This window comes from Podarcis cretensis, assembly GCF_951804945.1.
Source record: "Podarcis cretensis genome assembly, chromosome: 16".
NCBI classification, from domain to species: domain Eukaryota; kingdom Metazoa; phylum Chordata; class Lepidosauria; order Squamata; family Lacertidae; genus Podarcis; species Podarcis cretensis.
In genome coordinates, this window is record NC_137186.1 from 23,557,942 (window position 1) to 23,579,658 (window position 21,717).

Genomic DNA, 21,717 nt, shown 5'->3' on the forward strand with positions numbered 1-21,717 from the left:
TTCCAGAGTGGGGAGGGAAATGTGGGGGAGAAAGTATTTGCTTATTTCTTTCCGCAGCTGTTTAAATTGCCAAGCCGCCTTCTTCAGGAAACGTGAGCAATCGCATTTATGAAGATTCCTAATTTATATGGGTTGTGGCAACCCTGCGATCCAAGGGTGTGTTGAGAATAAAGCCTCTCTCTCTTTAATCAAGGCTTTATTGAGCTTTTAATCTTCAGATAAAAACCGGATCCTACTGGGATATGTTCCTGGAGCATGTCTAATGAATACAGCTGTACAATTGTGGGTTTCTGAGTCCTGGGCTGCGACCAGAATTATAGGATGCAGTAGCGTGTCCTCGAAAGATGTAATGTATCATTATGGAAAACCATGAACTGTGAAATTCACACCACCTGTAAAAAAAGCCTTACCAGTTCCCTCTCTGGCAGACAACAATGTCATCTATTGTTGTCCCATTCGCAACAGATTTAGAAATCACCGCTCCATTCAGCTCAGCATTCTTACCTTTTCATGAGTGTAAATCCTATATTATTATTATGAATACCATTTGTATGTGGTGCAGTGGTTAGAGGGTTGGACTAGGACCTGGAAGAGACCAGGGTTCAAATCACCACTCAGACATGAAGCTCACTGCATGACCTTGGACCTGTTACTGTCTCTCAGCCTAAACTACTTCACAGGATTGTTGTGGGAATTAAATGGGGGAACCATGTATGCCAGCTACTTTGAGCTCCTTGGGGGAAAAGGTGGGAGATAAATGCAAGAAATATAAGATAAATAAATCATTAGCATTATGATTAGTATTCATTAGTCCCTTTTTCACAAGAGCGACCCAAAGCAATTTTCAAACCAAAACAGAATAAGTACCTAAAACCACCTCCATCCATTTATATAAAAGGTCAGTATAGCAGATCCTCCATCCATTTATATAAAAGGTCAGTATAGCAGATCCTACCCCACTACAAGAGGCCATAAATACTTAAAACTCTCTGGGTAGAAAGTCTGGGTAAAAAAAAAACATGTTTTTGCCTGGCACAGCACCTGAAAATAGACAGTGAGGGGGAAGAACATTCCACAAGCAGGGTGCCACCACTAAAAAGGCCCCATTCTAGCATTGCCATTATCCCCACCTCCCTGGGAGAAAAGTCTCAGATATATTGTACATATATCAAGCATATTATATTTATTTTTTACTCAATGAAATTTGTATACTGCTTACTCAAGTATATTTGTATACTGCTTTCGCAGTTTAAAAAGACGGCTGTTTACAAAGCAGTTTACAAAGGACAAGCTACAGACTACATTAAAAAGACCAATATATATTCAAAACAGATTAACATCAGCAATCTTAAAACAATTTGTTGTTGTTGTTTTAAAAAATCAGCAATCTTAAAACAATTATTTGTTGTTGTTGTTTTAAAAAAAACCTTCGGGATTGTTCTCCTGTACTATTTCAGACACGTGGTTTATATACTTATGTATGTGTTTGCCTTGTACATTTATGGACATCGTGTGTGTGTGTGTGTGTGTGTGTGTGTGTGTGTGTGTGACCTTAGAATTTCTATAACAAGTCCAACCTCCTGCAATGTATAAATAAATACACAGCTGTCCCGTATGGGAATTGAACTCACAAACCTTGGCGTTCTCAACACCATGCTCGAACCAGCTGAGCGTATTAGCGCCCTACTTTCCAGTTCACTTTCGGTTGGGCTGCCTACTGCATAGAAATGGAGTCGACTCCTCTAGGAGCGGGAAGAGGGCATCTGAGGTCATTCCTCCACTTGCAGTCTCCAACAACAAAGAGGCTTTTTGAGCTGCTCTCTTTGCCCTCACCCGGGCTGTTCGATAACACTTTCAAATACTTAGAGCCGCAAGAGGAGGGGAAGATAATGGCCGCTGAGCCAACTGTATTACATTTTATGGTTCCGTAGCAATTACACTGCCTTTTATGGTGTCATAACATATTACGCTTTATGGCTTAATATCTGCTTTAATACGGAGATGCGGGCGCTCAGAATTTTAACGAGGGGAGCCCGCTACCATCTGGAAGGGGGGAAACGGGCTCCCGGCAGGATGAAACAGGAGAGGGCGATTGCAAATTGAGATGGGCGATTACTCTTGATGGTGGCGCCTTCGTTCTGCACTCCCTTCTTGGCCAAACATGCCACCACAAAGAAGGAAGCCATGCTGCTGGCATCTGTTGCGTTCAAACTTGCACATTGCTTTGCACCCTGTTTGGAAAAGCAAACTTTTTACCATGCACGCATTTCCTCTGTGCAGAGTAACCTCTGCAATTCATTTGAAAGAGGGACAGAGAGCACATGCCTCCCCGCCAGACAGCCAGTGTCTTGTGTTGGTTAGTGTTGGACAATGACCTGGGAGACCAGGGGTTCAGATTCCCACTTGACCTTGACACTCACTGGGTGTGACCTTAGGACAGTCAGCATCTCTCAGCCTAACCTACCTCACAGGATTGTTGTGAGGAAGAAACAGGGATAGGAGGAGAACCGTCTGTCATGAATGCTTAAGCTGAGATTCCTGCATTGCATGGGGCCAGACTAGATGGCCCCTGGGGTCTCTTCCAAATCTACAATTCTGTGACTCTATGTACACCACCTTAAGCTCTTTGGAGGAAAAGGTGGTATACGCAGTGCTTTTTTTCTGGGGTGACGCAGGGGTACACATACCCCTAAACATTTTGTGAATCTAAGTTTGGCCTCATTGAGGGGCAGTATCTCAATACGAGGGGATGCGGGTGGCGCTGTGGGTTAAACCACAGAGCCTAGGACTTGCCGATCAGAAGGTCGACGGTTCGAATCCCCGCGATGGGGTGAGCTTCCGTTGCTCGGTCCCTGCTCCTGCCAACCTAGCAGTTCAAAAGCACGTCAAAGTGCAAGTAGATAAATAGGTACCACTCCAGTGGGAAGGTAAACGGCGTTTCCGTGCACTGCTCTGGTTTGCCAGAAGCGGCTTAGTCATGCTGGCCGCATGACCCGGAAGCTGTACGTCGGCTCCCATGGCCAATAAAGCAAGATGAGCACTGCAACCCCAGAGTCGGTCATGACTGGACCTAATGGTCAGGCGTCCCCTTACCTTTACCTTTTATCTCAATATGAGTAGGAAAATGAGAGTACCCCTAAACATTTTTTAAAGAAAAAAAGCACTGGGTATACGTATAAATAAAATAAATACCCCCCTTTTTTTCTCCAAGGAGCTCAAAGTGATGTGCGTGGTTCCCTTCCCCCCACTCATTTAATCCCTACAACAACTCTTTGAGGTAGGTTAGGCTAAGAGGCAATGACTGGCCCAAGGACACTCAGCGAGCTTCTTGGCCGAGTGCGGATTTGAACCCTGCTCTTCCAGGACCTAGTCCGAACTACTACACCACAGCAAGTAGCCTTGTGGGGTTTCAATGACTCACACATTTATCAGGGATTGGGGCAGAGTCTGAGGTTGTCCAGACCCCCCCCCCCTTCCCTGAGATGTTTCCAAGAGGCAAACTGAATCCCTCAATAGTTCCTAAACCCTCACCTGAGAAAGAACCAAGTGGCCCTACTCTTTGCTCAGCAGACAAACGAAGGCCGGAAGATCAATTTCTCCCAAAGTTTCCTCAGAAAGCTTTGCTTCAAAACAGCCAAGCCCAATTTCAATCTCCTTCCCTCCTCTCGTCTCCTCTCTCATCCCTCTTTACCTCTCACCTCCTTCCCCTCCCTTTACACATGCAATTTGATTAATCCATAAGGATTAACCTCTCTTTAACTCCCTGATTAGCTGCATTTTAAAACTCCATTTGTTTTCCTTTTTCATCAAGACCCGCAATTTACATCGATATAGACATACTGCAATCTTTCGGAAATCAGTGCAAACTCTGGAGAGGCGTGACTGGAATCTCAATGGCATCTCGTATGCGATCAGGTTTTTCTTCCATTTTTGTCCAAGGATGGAGAAACCTTTTTTCAGCCTGAGGGTCGCAATCCTTCCAAGGCAGCCTTCCCAGGGCCACATCCCAGAGGTGAGCAAAGCCAGAGGCACAAGGGGGCAGGGTTACCTCTGTCCAGTAGACTAGTTTGCTGGCAAACCCCTCTCAACCCTGCATCCAGGCAAGCAAGCAGGTTTGGTCCTACACCCAGACCACACAGTTGACGCATATGGCTTCCTCCAAGGAATCCTGGGAAGTGCAGTTCACCCCTCACAGAGCAACCATTCTCTGTACTCTTAACCAACTACAATTCCCAGAATTCTTTGTAAGGAAACAAGTGTGCTTTTGCTGTATGGTGCAGATGTGACAGTTATCAGAGTTCAGGAACATATCCCAGGCAGGGGGTGAAATAAGGTGGAGCAAGGCCAGGGAGGGCTGTGGCCTGGGAAGAGTGCCAAGGTCCAGGTAGAGATGCCTGGAGGGCTGACTTTGGGCCCCGAACCTGAGGTTCCTCACTGCTGGTTTACACACTCAAACAGAATACATGTCAGGGACTGTGCTGAGGAGGAATGGTGGGAGCCACCCCTCCCCGATCCGGATCCTGAGTGTTCCTAAGAGCAGGAGGACAGTATAGATTTGGAGCAGTGGTTTGTAGAAGGGGATAATTCAGAAGGCAGAAGCTGGGAAATCCTGGATGGGGAACAGCTAGCAGAAGAAACAGAAGAGAGAGAGAGTTAACAGATTCACAGTCTCTGGACAGCATTCACACACACACCCATCTCCAAAGACACAGAGAGCTCATAAAGTGTTAGAACAAAAAGCGCAGAGGGTACAAACTCAGATTACAAGACGTAGGAGTGATGTAGATTAATAGGGACGGAGGAGGTGTAAACCTTAATTGGGAGCACCTCTATTCTGGATGGACACTTTCCTTTGTCCTTTGCTGTGTTTATTAAAGAAACTAACTGGTAAGAATTCCTTTTCTTTGATCTGCTCATTTACAGCCATGGGGGAGGAAGTCGATTCCCCAAATCACTGTCACATTTTCCCAGCCCTTAAAACAATGTTGCGCACTACCCAAGTAGTTCAAAGCACTTACCCTGAGTTCAGTTTCCTTGGTACGAAGGTCAGCAGAGACTGTGGTGTGTTAAGGGTATCATACCCTCCAACACATTAAAGGCAAAAAAACTGGGACACTGTCTTCCGGGATGCCACCTTCCTGTTTTTTCTTGCGAGAGGACAGCGGCTATTTTGGGCACTGTGATCTTGAGCAATTTTGTGCTGCGATGTCTTAATCGCAGCCTGAAATTGCACTAGATTATGTTGCTCAAAATGGCCGCCGTCCTCTCACGAGAAAAAACCCCCAAGATTTCCCAGTTTGTTCAGGACACTTGCCGGGATATATGATTTTATTTACACAGATATACCACCTGAGCAAGGGACGCTGGTGGCGCTGTGGGTTAAACCACAGAGCCTAAGACTTGCCGATCAGAAGGTCGGTGGTTCGAATCCCCGTGACGGGGTGAGCTCCCGTTGCTCAGTCCCTGTTCCTGCCAACCTAGTAGTTTGAAAGCACGTCAAAGTGCAAGTAGATAAATAGGTACCGCTCTGGCAGGAAGGTAAACAGCGTTTCCATGCGCTGCTCTGATTCTCCAGAAGCGGCTTAGTCATGCTGGCCACATGACCTGGAAGCTGTACACCAGCTCCCTCGGCCAATAAAGCGAGATGAGCGCCACAACCCCAGAGTCGGTCACAACTGGACCTAATGGTCAGGGGTCCCTTTCCCTTTACCACCTGAGCATAAGATGGAAAGGCTCACAGCATTAACACCCCAGCAGATCTTGCTTCTCCATTCATCTCTGTGCTGCCTGCTCCCAGCTCAATGTTTACATATACCACTGGTTATTGTTCTCTTACCTACTAGTTTGGTGAGATGGTGGCAGGGAAGGGAAAGTGGGGAGGCCCACCCACTTATTTTATGGCACTCAGCAACTTCTTTGGTGATGTTGATTTTGGTGCTTAACTAGCCAGCCAAAGGCTTTGCCTAGACAAAGGGACTGGTTTGGCAAGCTTGCTCTTACACATTCAGAGAATTGTAGAGTTGGAAGGGACCACAATCATCTAGTCCAACCTCCTGCAGTGCAGGAATTTATTACCCAACATAGGGCTGGAACCCACAACCCCGGAGATTAAGATTCTCATGCTCTACCGACTGAGCTATCCTGAGTTCCTTGCATTCTACCCCCATGGATACAGGAGCCAAAAAACTGGTCATTATCCAGACTGCCTCCCGAAACCACAACATCATGATTCCTCTTGCAACAGCAACCATTTTTCTCAAGTGAGGCCTACATTCGCTGTGCCCTTAGATAACAGGAGTCCACGGCAGGACATGCTTTTGACTGCACTGCCACCTGCCCTGACAACGACCGATCATCCTTGCCAGTCAACAAAACAAACAAGCCCTGGTACCTAGGAGGCAGGGAAGGGAGGCTCTGCAGTGGGGTGACGTAGGGATCAGATCTGCCCAGGGTTGCTGAGGAAATGCCAATTGGCACCCAGTTCCACAGTGAGGCAGCCTGCATGACTCTCTCTCTCTCTCCATTTACCATTGCAGAAAACAAATATTTTTACATCAAATTCCAGTACAGTGGTACCTCGGGTTACAGACGCTTCAGGTTACAGATGCTTCAGGTTACAGACTCCGTTAACCCAGAAATAGTACCTCAGGTTAAGAACTTTACCTCAGGATGAGAACAGAAATTGCATGGTGGCAGCGGGAGGCCCCATTAGCTAAAGTGGTACCTCAGGTTAAGTACAGTTTCAGGTTAAGAACGGACCTCCAGAACGAATTAAGTTCTTAACCCGAGGTACCGCTGTACCCAGTTTCGACCCCCCTCCCCACTTTCTGTGGTTGCTTGTTTCATTACTTCACTGCATATCCAAGTTAAACCTAATTACTATTTATCCAGTATTGTAAAAACCAGTTTTGTTTCACTGCACGTCTTTATATTAATCCAGCTAATAATTTAATCCATTTACAGTAACTTTTTAGATATTCAGTAAATTATTTCCACTCTAAATTAAAAACTCTGTTTTCATTGTTTCTTTTTTCTCCCAGTAAGTTCCGCCATTTCTGCGTACTCCAACAGTTTTTGCTGCCATTCTTCTTTGGTTGCAACGTTATCTTCTTTCCGTCTCTGGGCATAAATCATTTAGGTCTCCATGGTTGCGTACATAAATAAAATTTTGTATCCTTTAGGTATCTCTACCCCTATTATTCCCAAACAAAAAAAAGCCTCTGGTTTCTTAGTAAAAGTTATGGCAGTCTGCATGTCTCTTGGTCTGATACAGCTGTCTAAGGAATCTTTGCCCAGTTGCCTTTGGCAAAGCCGGCAGCACCCCTCGAATCACACACACACACACACACACACACACACACACACACACACACAGAGCTTGCTTTCCAGCATCATCCGCTCAGCTGCCATGGAGACCACGATGCCACAAACACAACAGTGTCAGAAACGGAGCTGGAACAAAGTTTGCAGGAGGTAGCGCTTAGAGATGGAAGACAGAGGGCTCCAAAAAAATAAATGCTAAGAAGAGCCCTGACGGATCAGGACAGTGACCCGTCTAGTTCAGCATCCTGTTCTCACAGTAGGCCAATGAGAGATGTTGACTAGTGGTATTTTTGCACCTGCAGTCACAAAGAACCCCAGTTGGCAGCAAGTATTTTGCTTTTAATTACGTGAGGGCTGAGGGATCAGCAGGAATGGCTCTTCTAAACATGCACTAAGAGGACAAAGGGATCTTTAACTTACTCAGCCCCATTTGGGACAGCAATAAAGGCTCGGGCAGAGTTTAAGAGCATAAAAAGAGCCTGCAGGATCAGGCCAATGGCCCTTTCAGTCATCATCCTGTTCTCACGGTGGCCAACCAGATGCTTCTTGGAAACCCTCAAACAGCGTCCGAGCACAAGAACAGTACGTGCACAGAAAATAGTAGATCAAAGCTGATGGAGATCCCTAATTATCATTATTGCATAATGATAAAGTTATTGTATAATCTTAGAAGAGGTGTGGCTGTGAAGGGGCCTGGCTGTGGTTACCGTGAAGGGACCGTACACTTCTGAATTTGCCACTACGCCACCAGGACCGAAAACAGCTTGACTGACTGCTACACCACGCTTCTGGAAATCTGTTTTGCCGACATCCCCTTTCTTTGATCTTAAGTAGCACAATGATTTTGACATCAAAGCTAATTCCCAAAGCTCATTTATCCAATCTCTACTCTGAGGTATTATTAAAGCTTTCCAGTTTGTTCCCTGAGTAAATGGAAAGCTTACAGCCACGATCATGTAAGAGGTTAGTTCTCTGTATTCTCTATTTATTGATTGAAAGGTGTAATTTAAGAACAGTAGTAAGGGATCCAATGCCTGGCTGCTTCAGATCAATATACGGAAACCATTTTCTTTCCTTCATAGGCAGGCCTTTTTTTTTTTCAACCGGAACTTGCCGGAATTCAATTCTGGCACCTCTCAGGTGGGCACCATTGTCATTATAAGAGAACAAGGGAGGTGTTCTGGCACCTTTTTTTTCTAAAAAAAATATAGCGCCGATTATTGTTATAAAACCACCACGGTTTTAGAGGCAGAGTGTTTGAGGACCGGGACATTCGCTGGGAAACCAAAATGCTTGTTCACAAAGCTGTTGTACTACCAACCTTACTGTATGCTTCTGAAACGTGGACCACTTATAAACACCATCTCCAACTCCTCGAAAGATTCCATCAACGGTATCTCCAAATTTTTTTACACATCACTTGGGAAGACAGGTGAACCAATACCAGTGTACTGGAAGAACCAAAGGTCACCAGTGTCGAAGCAATGATTCTTCAACATCAACTTTGTTGGACTGGTCATGTTGTGTAGATGCCTGATTATTGTCTTCCAAAGCAACTACTCTATTCCAAATTTAAAAATGGAAAGCGTAATGCTGGTGGTCAACAAAAGGGGTTTAAAGACTCTCTCAAGATAAATCTAAAAAAAATGTAGTATAAACACCGACAACTGGGAAACACTGGCCTGTGAGCGTTCCAATTGGAGAACAGCCTTTGCCAAAGGTGTCATGGGCTTTGAAGACACTTGAACTCAGGACGCAAGGGAGAAACGAGCTAAGAGGAAGGCACGTTTGACAAACCCTCGCCATGATCAACTCCCTCCTGGAAACCTATGTCCCCACTGTGGAAGGACATGTGGATCCAGAATTGGCCTCCACAGTCACTTACAAATTCACTGTTAAACCCGTGTTTATGGAAGACAATCGGCTACGAGTGATCACCAAAGAAGAGTAAGAGGCTGACCACCACCTCTCACCTTTCCAGAGGTTGTTTCTCAGAGTGTGTCTCAGATGGACTTCTGGAATGAGGACTTCTGGAATGAGTCCATCTGGCTCTCCGAACCTCTCTCTATGCACTGCTCATAGGGACAAATTGAACACAAAATGCATAAAATGATGCATGATGTGAAGCAAGTGCATTACGAGCTGATTAAAACTTGTAGGGCAAAAGGACCTCGATGCAAATTTGTGCAAATTTAAAGCAACTTGTACACCATACATTTAAAGCACTTTTAGCTGTCGTGGCTTTTCCTCAAAGCATCCTGGCAAATGAAGCTTGCTAAGGGTTCTGAAAGTTGTTAGGCGACACCCCCATTCCCCTCACAGATCTACAATTCCCAGAGTTCCGTTGGAAGAGGGGCTGATTGTTAAACCACTCTAGGAATGGTCGCCCTGTGAGGGGAATGGGCGTCTCTCAAACACCCTTAACATCCTACAGTTCCAAGGAGATGATAGATAGATAGATCCTATCCTTATTCTACAACTGTGTTTAGCCTGTTTCTCTTTTCTCTGCTTTGTGAACAGAAGCATATGTGGGAAATAAATTTAGCAGTGCTAGTCCAAAGAGCAAATTTCTAGCCTTCAGGGTTACAACAACACACTTGGAAGCAGGTAGGCAAGGGCTACTGAAGCAAGCCAAAGGAAGTGCTGAATAAGGTTTCTAGAGCAGGGAGAGGCAGTTTCACTGCTCTCGCTCCTCCTTATGATTAGAATCAGCAGCATTAAGTATGCAACCTAGAAAGAAAATTGCAACTTTCTTGATTGGCATAATTCATATTGGTCGTTTGAGGCCCTTTGTGGCTTAGGGCCCTCGTATTTACGGGACCGCCTCTCCTGGTATGCCCTGCAAAGGACCTTAAGGTACATGAATAACCATAGTTTAGAGGTCCCGTGCCCTAAGGAAGTCAGACTATCCTCCACCAGGGTCAGGGCCTTTTCAGTGATGGCTCCGACCTGGTGGAATGCTCTGTCCCATGAGACTAGGGCCCTTCAGGATTTAACCTCTTTCCGCAGGGCCTGTAAGACAGAGCTATTCTGCCTGGCCTTTAATTTGAATTCAGCCTGATCTTTTATTTCCTTTCTCCCTCCCCCTCCCCTTTTATGAAGATTACCCACTCTGAGACCCCACAGCTAATTCTCCCCTGGCCTCCTTGCTGGCCCAAGTAGGACTAATTCAGCCAGCTAGCCCTGGTGATTATTTAATGCTTATTAGATGGATTTCCTCTAAATTGATTTCTGAACTTGGAATGTTATTGTTATTCATGTTTTTATACTGTATTTTATGCTGCTTTTACAATTAAATGTTTTAAATTTGTTGTTAGCCGCCCTGAGCCCAGTTTTTGAACCGGGAAGGGCGGGGTATAAATAAAAATTATTTATTTATTTATTATTATGTGCCTCCTCCACATGAGGTCCAGAGGTCAGCTCTCCAGTTGTGGGGTGCTTTCCCCAGGCAGGTCCAGGGAGGTTTGTGGCAACTTCATCACACAACTTTAGGCACCAGGCGAAAATGTTCCTCTTTAACCAGGCCTTTGGCTAATCAACATCCGATGCCCTTTTAAACGTGTTGTGGGAGGGGGGTGTTATAGAAAAAATAGGGGGCTATTCTGGGGGTTCTCCCAACACTCACCCCCCCCCCCATTTCAGGGGTGTAACAGAGAAGAGGAAGCCCCATTGTTCAAGGAAAAGTCCTCCCACGGTGCTTTCACTGACGGTGCACACAAGGTGAATCTCGCCCAGTATCCACAGCCTTGCTCAGGGTAACATTCCTTATGTAAAGATGAGAGTCGAGGGAGCGAAAATGTTTTTGAACATTTGGTAATAACGTTTGTCAAAGAGCCAGCTGATGACTGCGTTCCTTTGGTATGCTCTCTTACGGCATTTGTTCTGATGACGCCCCTGGAGCCCTGGAACAATTTCATGAACACAAAACTTTCCAAGTACATTAAGAACCTGTCAGAGACTTCACCGTAACAGCTTTTCATCTTCAAGTACCCACCAGGGTTGCCTCCAGACTGTCACTGTTCTGCAGGAGTGGTTCAGTCACATGCCAGAAACTTAAGTTTGAACAATTAAAGCATATTACCAGCTGCCTTGTGGGACATCTTCAGGGGAAGAAAAGGCTAAGGAGTAAACTATGGTTGCCATGTTGCAAGAGGTGAACAAAGTTGTTGAGCTTTTAGGGCCTCCCAAAAGAGGACATGTCTGGGAATTCCCGAACGTATGGCAAGCCTAGAGTAAACGCCACACACAGCCTTTCTCAACCTGTGGGTCCCCAGATGTTGTTGAACTACAACTCCCATCACCCCTAGCTACCAAGGCCAGAGCTTAGGGATGACGGGAGTTGTAGTCCAACATCTCGGGACCCACAGGTTGAGAACCGCTGCATCTGGAGTGGAGTCCCTAAGATGGTTGGATGGCGTCTTGTACACCTCCTTCCAGTAATTCCAGCTGCCAAGTTGGTGCCATATTGCTCTGCTTTCCTTTTGACAAGCAGAGACATCACCTTGCCAACAAAGGTCCGTATAGTTAAAGCTATGGTTTTCCCAGCAGTGATGTATGGAAGTGAGAGCTGGACCATAAAGAAGGCTGGTCGCCAAAGAATTGATGCTTTTGAATTATGGGGCTGGAGGAGACTCTTGAGAGTCCCATGGACTGCAAGAAGATCAAACCTATCCATTCTGAAGGAAATCAGCCCTGAGTGCTCACTGGAAGGCCAGATCCTGAAGTTGAGGCTCCAATACTTTGGCCACCGCATGAGAAGAGAAGACTCCCTGGAAAAAACCCTGATGTTGGGAAAGATGGAGGGCACAAAGAGAAGGGGACGACAGAGGACGAGATGGTTGAACAGTGTTCTCGAAGCTACCAGCATGAGTTTGACCAAACTGCGGGAGGCAGTGGAAGACAGGAGTGCCTGGCATGCTCTGGTCCTTGGAGTCACGAAGAGTCCGACACGACTAAACAACAACATCATATTGTTGTCTGGGCACCCCAGGACCTACATGCACTGCTGAGGCTTACACCCCAATGAGGTCATTTCAGTGCTGCAAAAGCAGCAAAAACAATGCAGGAGACAGCAGTTATGAGTTACTGGTCTCTGCAGCCACTTCAGGCGCTGTGATTCTCCAGAGGTTGGACTTCACCCCCAGTAGCACACTCTGTTGTCTCTCGAGATGACAACAACAAAACTTTCAGCCTCTGTGGGAAGCGTCATAGCTCAGTGGTACGGCAACTGTGAATTGCACTGGGGGGCGTGGAACTGTAAAAATTTAGAAGAGGTCCTTTTCCTCATACAGAAGAGGTCCTTTTCCTCTTGGGTACCTCATACACAGATACCTCTGCCCCACAAAATATTGATGTAGATCTCTTTCTCCCAGCCTTTTCAATTAACCTCCCCTACTGCCGGAATTGCTGAAAAAGAAGCATTTGAGAGATTTAACACAGGAGTAGTGTGTTGACACTTTAATATCTCTACAGAGGTTCTGGCTTGATTTTTGTTTTGGCTGTTAAGATTCTGTTTTCCCATAAGCTGTTATTGAAATGTGATTGAAATGCTAACATTACTCCATTGCAAAGAACTGTTTTTATGTTTTCGCACATTGTTGGCATGTCCACGGACAAGAGCACATTTTTTTAAAATAATAATAATTGCTGTCATTGTTTCCATTCTGAACACGATTTCAGTTGCGGAAAAGTTCTTTACAGATTAAAGTCTAATCTAATCTGGGCTGTCTGAGCAGTGTCTGTCAATGGCAGTAGCACTGGCTGGGTCAGGGAACCATAGGTTGATGTTTTGCAATATATATTTTACTGCCTTTTTATATAAAAAAGTGCAAACCCTCTAGAGAACATTCATTATTGTTTGATATATATGAAATGCTGTAAATAAATAAATCTTCCTGTTCTTGTACTGGCAGGTGCAGATAATCAATGCTATTTTGGGGCCTCCCCAGTTGGAGAAGGATGCCCCCACACCAGCAGGAGGATTTATTTAACCCCCCCCCCCCAGTTCAGCTCAAGTTTGTTAACAAGTCCACAGACCTCCAGATTCTACCTGCCCGCCCCCCCCCATACCCAACTCCATATACTGAGGAGAAAAGAGGCTGAAACGTACAAGTAGCTTATTGAACTTTTTCATTTTAAAAAAATTGCTCCCATGGAGATTTCTCCTCTCCTCTTGTAAAGCCATCCAAGGTGGTGGCCATCAGTGCCTCCTGTCCTGTGGCAGTGAGTTCCATAGTTTAACCATGTTCTGTGTGAAGGAGGACTTTCTTTTTATCTGTCCTGAATCTGCCAACATTCAGCTTCACTAAACGTCCACAAGATCTAGCCTTAAGAGGGAGAAAAAAAACTTTTCCCCCACCCATATTTTCGAGTTAGAGGACTCGAAAAAAGGTAGAGGTTCTCCCCCCCTCCTGATCTCCACCTTTAAACGGATACAGTACAAGCACCACTTGGCTTGAAGAAAAATTCTGTGAAAGCCAAAGTCTGGCTTACTATTTTGGGTAAAAGGTAAGGTAAAGGTACCCCTGCCCGTAGGGGCCAGTCTTGACAGACTCTGGGGTTGTGCGCCCATCTCACTTAAGAGGCCAGGGGCCAGCGCTGTCCGGAGACACTTCCGGGTCACGTGGCCAGCGTGACATCGCTGCTCTGGTGAGCCAGAGCCGCACACGGAAACGCCTTTTACCTTCCCGCTGGTAAGCGGTCCCTATTTATCTACTTGCACGCGGAGGTGCTTTCGAACTGCTAGGTTGGCAGGCGCTGGGACCGAGCAGCGGGAGCGCACCCTGCCGCAGGGATTCGAACCGCCGACCTTTTGATCAGCAAGTCCTAGGCGCTGAGGCTTTAACCCACAGCGCCACCTGCGTCCCAATATTATTTGGGTAGGCCCCAATAAAAACCACTGTCTCAAGCAGCAGATCTCACTGAACTACCAAAGAAGGAACTTTGCAACTGTAGTAAAGGAAGCATGCAAGTGTAGAAGGGGAGAAAAGGAGAGAATCTACACCAGGGGTCAGCAAACTTTTTCAGCAGGGGGCCGGTCCACTGTCCCTCAGACCTTGTGGCGGGGTGGGGTGGATTATATTTTGGAGGGGGGAAATGAACAAATTCCTATGCCCCACAAATAAAGCAGAGATGCATTTTAAATAAAAGGACACATTCTACTCATGTTAAAACACGCTGATTCCCGGACCGTCCACGGGCCAGATTTAGTAGGTGATTGGGCCGGATCCGGCCCCCGGGCCTTAGGTTGCCTACCCATGATCTACACGTATACCCACTTCCACGCATGGGCGTAGCCAAGTGGGGGGCAGGGAGGGGCAGATGCTCCCCTAAATCAATAAAATTCAGAAAAATACATAGCAAATTGAGGTTCTGCCTACCCCAAAGTCTCCAACAAAAATCCTGGCTACGCCCATGCTTCCACGGACCCTTCTATTTTCACCAATACGTAATTAAAATAAACCATATGAGGTCATTTAAAAGAAATTACAACTAACGGGGAAGAGAAAGTCATGAATAGAAAGTTCTTGTTTCCATTCTGCCACGAGGGATTCTCAGTTCATTTAGGACGCAATCCTACCGAGCGATAGGATCGCCCATCTCCTCCATTAAAGTGAGGGCAAAATTGTAAGGGCGGAAACGGCTTCAGCGAGCCGCCGCTGCCATGGCTACGGAAAGCGACGAGTGACCATTCCCAGCCGGCGCCGGAGCGTTCCCAAGCGGTTGCCAAGGGCAACAGGCGACGCCTTTTCCTCCCTGCTCCCTCCCCACTGTGAGCGTTCCAGCTGGGGCTGAGAAGGCGCTCAAGTTCTAGATGGGGGGTAAGGCCTTGAAAGCGACGTCGGGGGGGGGGGTGTTCCGGGGGGGGAGGGTTTGTGGGGTCCGGGAGGAGGGTTAGGGTCTTTTAAGGGTGTGTTTCACTTCATGAAACCGCCCTCTCTGGGACTGAGCTTGGTTGTAAATAAACCACTCAGTGAGAAGGGTCGTCCCAGTTAGGGCTTTCTGAAAGAGAGGAGGGGGCTGGGAAAGAAGTCTCAAGTTCAGGGGGTCTTTATAGGAAAGAGGGTTCAGTGGGGGTGATGCCAGCTGGCGACTGGCGTTGGGAATATCAAACAGGAAATAGTCGAGAACTCTTAGGGACTAGAATCTTGTCCTATTTTTAAAAGGTGGGGTGTATTTGATCCTCGAGTTAGCACTCTAGAAAAAAGGGGGAAATCAGTGGGGTTGGTTGGTAGGGAAAACTTAGGGGTTAGAATCTATTTAAAAAGAAAAGAGGATAATTTGAGCTGAGATCTGGTTGTCTTTAGCAGTAGGAAGATTGATCAGTAGGGCAGTAGAGTGGCCTCAGGAAGGACTGGATTTGTGTTGGGGTGAGGCTACAGCCACCCACCCACCCCAGGGCCTGTGTTTAGCAACTTCTTAAGAGAAATGATGAGCCGAGTTGTTTGAGACTTGTGGCAGTTCTGAGTTGGATCTGAAGGGGAATCGTGCAGTCTTGCTGGCATTTTAATTGCGGGCAGTTGCTGTCAGTCAGCCCTGGACAAAGATGAGGCTGTCAAATCTGCCTTGCCTTTTCAATTAGTTACCTTTCTTTGGGTTCCCAAGGCACAGAGATGTTTATACCTGAGTTCCGTGCAGCAGCCGGACTCGCTTAGTGGAATCATGGTCCTAGTTTGATGTGAATCAAAAGCGGGTGTTGTGTGTTGGTTGTTATTTCCTACTTGCGAGCGGCTAAAAAAAACAAACCCAAATCCGCAGCCTTTATCTTTTGAAGCTGCATTTTATCCTTCCAGGCGCTGTTTGTGGTGTGAGGTGCGTGTGAGAAGGGGTACCGTTATAGTAACCGAAACGAAGGATCAGAGGCCTGGATAAAGGAGTGGTTTTTCCTAGGAAGTGAGGTGGCTCTACAACACCGTCAATATGCCTATGCACCCAAAGTCAGACCCCCGTTACTTTGTCGTGATCCGGCCTCTGCCCATCCCCAGCCAAAAAGGCCTCAAGGTCCAAGCTCGAAGCAACACCATCTACAACTGCTGGGATGTCACGAGAGAGCAGGTCTTCCGGGAGAACTACCATCGGAGAATCAAACAGCTCACGCAACAAGGCTACTTTACTCCCAGCTGGAAGCCCTATCAGGATTTTGGGGACCCTCTTTACCTCGATCCGAGGAAACTCACCCTCTACGGTCTGGGACAGCTCCCGCTGGTAAGCACAGTGCTCTCTTAGTATGTTCTTTGCTTGTGATATTAAAAAGTAGGTGGTGGACCTCATTAAGCCATAGAAACCACACACTGAGGTCCAGCTCTGAGGGTCTTCTGGCGGTTCACTCACTGCGAAATGTGATGTTACAGGGAACCAGGCAGAGGGCCTTCTTGGTGGTGGCGCCCACCCTGTGGAACGCCCTCCCATCAGATGTCAAGGAAATAAACAACTACCTGACTTTTAGAAGACATCTGAAGGCAGCCCTGTTCAGGGAAGTTTTTTAATAATTGATTTTTTTTATTCTGTCTTTAATCGTTGGGAGCTGCCCAGAGTGACTGGGGAAACCCAAAATAGCGGTCAACTGCAAAGGGGGTTCGGATATTTAATTTGGCACATTTTACTAGAGAATCTTCTGCTATTCAATTTTATGCAACAAACAATCTTTGTAGTTGTGACCCTGGTTTATATTGTATGTGTGGTGCCTGATGATTTTTATGGTTAATGCTGTTTTTCCTTCTGTTATTTTTCCAAACGATGCCATGGCCTATGGCTAGCGCAATAAAAGTCGATGATGATGATGATGATGATGACTGGGGAAACCCAGCCGGATGGGCGGGGTATAAATAATAAATTATTATACTAATATTATTACTTGTGAGACATGATTATTACAGCAGGTAGCACTGGTTGCCAGGTTCTGAATCCTGGGCAAAGAGACCTGAAGAGGCCCCTGGGCCTGAGTTAAAGGTTTATCTAAAGGGCTGTCAAGTTTAACTAAAGAGCTACCTTCGCCCCTGTGATCTTGCCTTCATGTTACAGAGGCACTGTAGTATGCTTGCCACTAAGATAAGCTAGGGGTGTGTGTGAGGGGGGAGGCTTTTTGGTGGTGGCTCCACTGCTGCGGAATTCCCTTCTAACCTAACTGCATATGTCCTCAAACAGGCCTTCCAAAATGTACCTGTTCCAGGCTGCCTTTCTGTAACAGTGCTTTTGTGTTGCTGCTTTCTGAGCCTCTTAGGATTTGTTGCTTCTAATGTATCATAATATTTCCCATCTGAATAAAGGTGCCTCCTTGTGAGGGCTGTGTTGTGACGTGGGGTTTGTGATTTCAGCTCTCTTGACATAATATGCTGGAGACAGTTCTCTAGTAACACTTCTTTATTAAAGCAACAAGACTGAGACCTGAGGAGGGGAGAGCTACATTTATAGGGACAGGGAACTAGCTAGAAAGGATACATTTTGGAGGGAACAATATCAGGCAATCACAGTCCTGCCTTTTGGAGGAAACCAATAAGACAGAGGATCCAAATACAGCAGCTTAAATGAACCAATAGTAGCTGTACCCTCTGGAACCAAAAGGCAGTTACTTTACCCTAATGCAAATACAGACAATAATAATACAGATATAAAATCCTTTGACTCAATACACAACAGGCTGCACCCAAAAAGGTGGCTGATAAATACTTGAATACCAACAACAACAAAGGAAGGCTAATTAAAAGACTGTTATGAAAGCAAATAAAGGTGAAATTTGGGGGATCCGTATAGATAAAAACAGGGTCTGATTTTATATGGCGGGGAAATTCTGGGCTTAAAAAATACGTCTTTACAAGGCACCCGAAGCAATTGATGGTTGCTCCTTCATATATAGATACCAGGAACCTCTCTTTCTGGCTGATTAATGGAACAGGACGATTTGTGCCCCTCAGAGAGCCTGCATTGTCGGGTTCAGAAACTCAGGTGAGAGTTTGGGGTCAGCCACCCTCAGTGCTGGCCTAGCCCCAACATTTCCCCTCCATGTTTAACTCGGATTTTAGAGCACAGTGCCTCTAGCCTACTCTTGAAAGTGCTTGCTGAATGCAGTCGGTTCTCGCCCCCCTCTCTTCTGCATCTGGCCCCAAATGGCCCAGCAGAGCCCTGTTAGTATTCATTTAAGGACTGTGAAATGACCCATTTTGGTTTTAGAATCCCGGCTTCTGCTCTCCAGAGATGGGCGTGCATTAGGCAGGCAGCTCTGATTCATTGAAAATCAAGGAACGTTGCGTCCCCAGACAGGCTTTTTGATTACCTGAGCGTTCCAAGCTCTGTGTTAAAAGGTCTGGCTTGATTCCTTAGTGAGCCGGCACAGGGGGATATTAGTCCCCTTTTTATCCGTTCAGAGAGTTAATTGCCATGGCAAGCTTGTCTGCGATACCCAGGAGCCGGCTTGTTGACTTCTTCCAAGTAAAGAAAGGTGACTTTTTCCTCTCTCTTTTTTTCTCTCTCTCTCTTTTTCTTTTTTGGACACACTCAAAACATTTCTGTTCTTTTCAATTTGGAGCATCATGGATGCTTCAAGCCTGCTCTGCGCTTGTAATCAGACCCCGCTGGGTAATTATGTGCTATACAGAAAGAAGATGGGTAATGAGATGGGTAACTACATCTATCCAGGAAGAAAATGGAGCCATTTTTGTTGACTGGCGTAATTTCTGCACCTGTAGTTAGATCCCTCAGTTGGCAGGCTTTGAATTAAGTGGGGACTGTGGGGTCAGTAGCCGTGGCTCATTCCCGCATGTGCTAAGAGGACAAAGGGCTCTTTAGCCTACTCTTTCTTGGTCAGAACAACAGTGCAGCTGTACCTTGGAAGTTGAACAGAATCCGTTTCAGAAGTCTGTTCGACTTCCAAAATGTTCAAAAACCAAAGCACAGCTTCTGATTGGCTGCAGGAAGCTCCTGCAGCCAATCAGAGGCCCCGTTCGCACGTTTGGCTTGCAAAAATAGTTCACAAACTGGAACAATCACTTCTGGGTTTGCGACATTCGGGAGCCAAAACGGGAACTAAGCTGTTTGACTTACAAGGAACGACTTTAGAGGCTTTGGCAGACATTTTATTACGTGCTGTTTCGTTTATTTACTTAAAGGATTTATATACTGCTGAATTTTCAAAGCCTTTAATCAGTTTGCACAATATATGCATTAAAATTACCAGTCAGAGCAGATATTATTATTAGAAAAGATCTTGAAAATAAAACTGCTGAGCCTCTGAGAATTCTTGGAGAACAGGTAAGGTCCCTGCAAACTAGAGGCATGCAAATGTTGTCCCCATCTTCAAAAAGGGGAAGAAGACTCAACCACATGATTTCGATATCAGGAAAGGTCCTAGAACAGATAATTAAATATTCCGCCTCTGAGCATTTAGAGAAGGATGCTGTGATTACTAAGACCCAACAAAGATTTCTCAAAAACGAGTCATGCCAGACCAATCGCATTTCTTTTTTTTTTATAGAGTTACAGGTTTGGTGGATCAGGGGAATGCTATGGGCACAGTGTATCTTGATTTCAGTTGGAATTAACAGGTACTTGTTGAAAAGAAGTAAAAAAGGGGGGGCTAGTAAGGGGAGGAAGGCTAGTAATTTTTGTATGCCCATTTGCAAGGCTGGGTTTAGCTGCCAGAGTGTCTGGGAGATTCAATTTGGCTAGGGTGTAAAGGAGAATAATTTGGACCCCTAGTCATCTTGGGTGAACTTCATTTCCCAGTAGATTCTGGGTCGGAGAGGGTAACCCTTAAGCAAGTTTAAGTTGGCATGGTGCAGGTACTGTATGCTCAAAGGGGTTGTCTTCAGCAGCATCAAACCCACAATCAGAGGCATACGGAGATCATTATATTCCCATATGTTTCAATCTCTGTCAAAGGCCGCTTGTTATGTCTCCCAGACGGGAGAGAGTAATGTCTGAAGTTGTTGACAACTGAACCGTCCCCGGGATCAAGGCTGTTTTGGCTTTTCACTGCACAACTGGCACACACTTCCTTAACACTTGGCCATTTGCTCTGTGTAATTAAAGCCCGCCGTTGTCTGTGGGCAAAGTTCAGAAGTGGCCTGGAAAAATGAGCTCATTTTTAAACCATCATCAGAGCTATTTCTAGAGGATGGCTTTGTCCTTCGGTGTCATCAAGCAGCCAGCCATAGCAGTTAGCCATGACAGTTATCTATGAAAAACGAGAAATGGGGGACTCCTTAGCCAAGGGTATGTAACTCACGCCTTGGGTCTGTTTGTTTTCCTGACCATTTCCAATGGCTTCCCGATATTTTCTGCCAAATGACCTCTGGCTCGCCTTAGTCATGCTGCCAGGCTTTGTGAATCAGCCTTTCTGAGTGGCCCCTTAATGCTGTTGGGTTAGGCTCAGTTTTAATGTACACTTGCATTTTCCGATGTGGTTTTTTCCCCTGCCTGTTCAGCGCAGCTGCTAAGCTTGCCCCACAACAAACTATTTGAAGTCTACTGTGGCGCATATGACAAGTTTTCCAACTCTACAATTCTATGACTCTAGGGTGGCTGTGAGAATAAAATGGAGACAGGTGGGATATCTGTGTATGCCACCTTGAGCTCTTCGGGGGAAAGTTGGGATGGAAATGTTGTTATTACTGTTGGTTTTCAGCTGTGGAAAAATGATCTTTTGCATTGGCGTGTAGCCAAAATGCAGCCAAGTGCGTTTTTTCAAAGGAGAGAGATTTTGTGGAGCGCTTTTCCTTAAGTGATCCAAATCCGTTCCTTTCCCAGAACCAGTTCAGGGTACAAAGCAAAATAAGTGCATTTATGCTGCATGCCAGTCATTTAGTAAATTCTCGTTCTTGCTTCATCCCAGGCCTGCAGTCACCATGGCTGATACACAAGAGCACCAGTCACACAGCCGAGGGGTAAGGAGTCCCCAAGGCTCTTTCTGTTTCAGACAGAACGTCTTGCGTTCAGAAAGCAATTTTGAGGTACAGAATTTAGGTCCTTAAAGATAAGGACAACCGTTCAGGAGTAAATTGGTAGTCGAGGCAGGTGAGAGAATATGCAGAGCGATAGGCTCCATCTGCTTGGTTCCAGTCACATGTTTGGCAGCTGCATTTTGAAACAGCTGAAGTTCCCCGTTGATCTTCTGCAATGAACTTTACTGAAGCACAAGTGGGTGTAGCCCCGGGGTGGACTATGATCTTATTGTTCGTACAGTACGTTTTCAAGTACCGGTATTCTTTATATATTTTCCATTCCCTAAATACCTTTTGGTTTGACATTCCTTTGAGTTTTCCAATCTGTTTTAAATCTATACTGTCTTCTTCTTCTCTGGAAGATTCAGGGGGAGGAGGGGGCGGTCTCCACCATTCCTTCTCAGTCCAGTCCCTGACAGGTGGTAGGGTACCTAAGTGGAGGCGGAACCTGGGGGTGAGG

The 21,717-nt window shown here is 46.0% G+C and overlaps 1 protein-coding gene across 3 annotated transcripts in view; it reads left to right on the forward strand.

The window, feature by feature from the left end:
- The first annotated feature begins 15,184 nt into the window (after window positions 1-15,184).
- The window catches only part of CCDC60 (coiled-coil domain containing 60), a 53,157-nt gene continuing 46,624 nt past the window's right edge, over window positions 15,185-21,717 (forward strand). For all 3 annotated transcript variants that reach the window (XM_079956672.1, XM_079956673.1, XM_079956674.1), the window contains exon 1: window positions 15,185-16,527. In XM_079956672.1, the coding sequence (XP_079812798.1) occupies window positions 16,243-16,527 (285 nt within the window). In that variant the 5' untranslated portion in view covers window positions 15,185-16,242. The remainder of the gene's footprint in view (window positions 16,528-21,717) is intronic.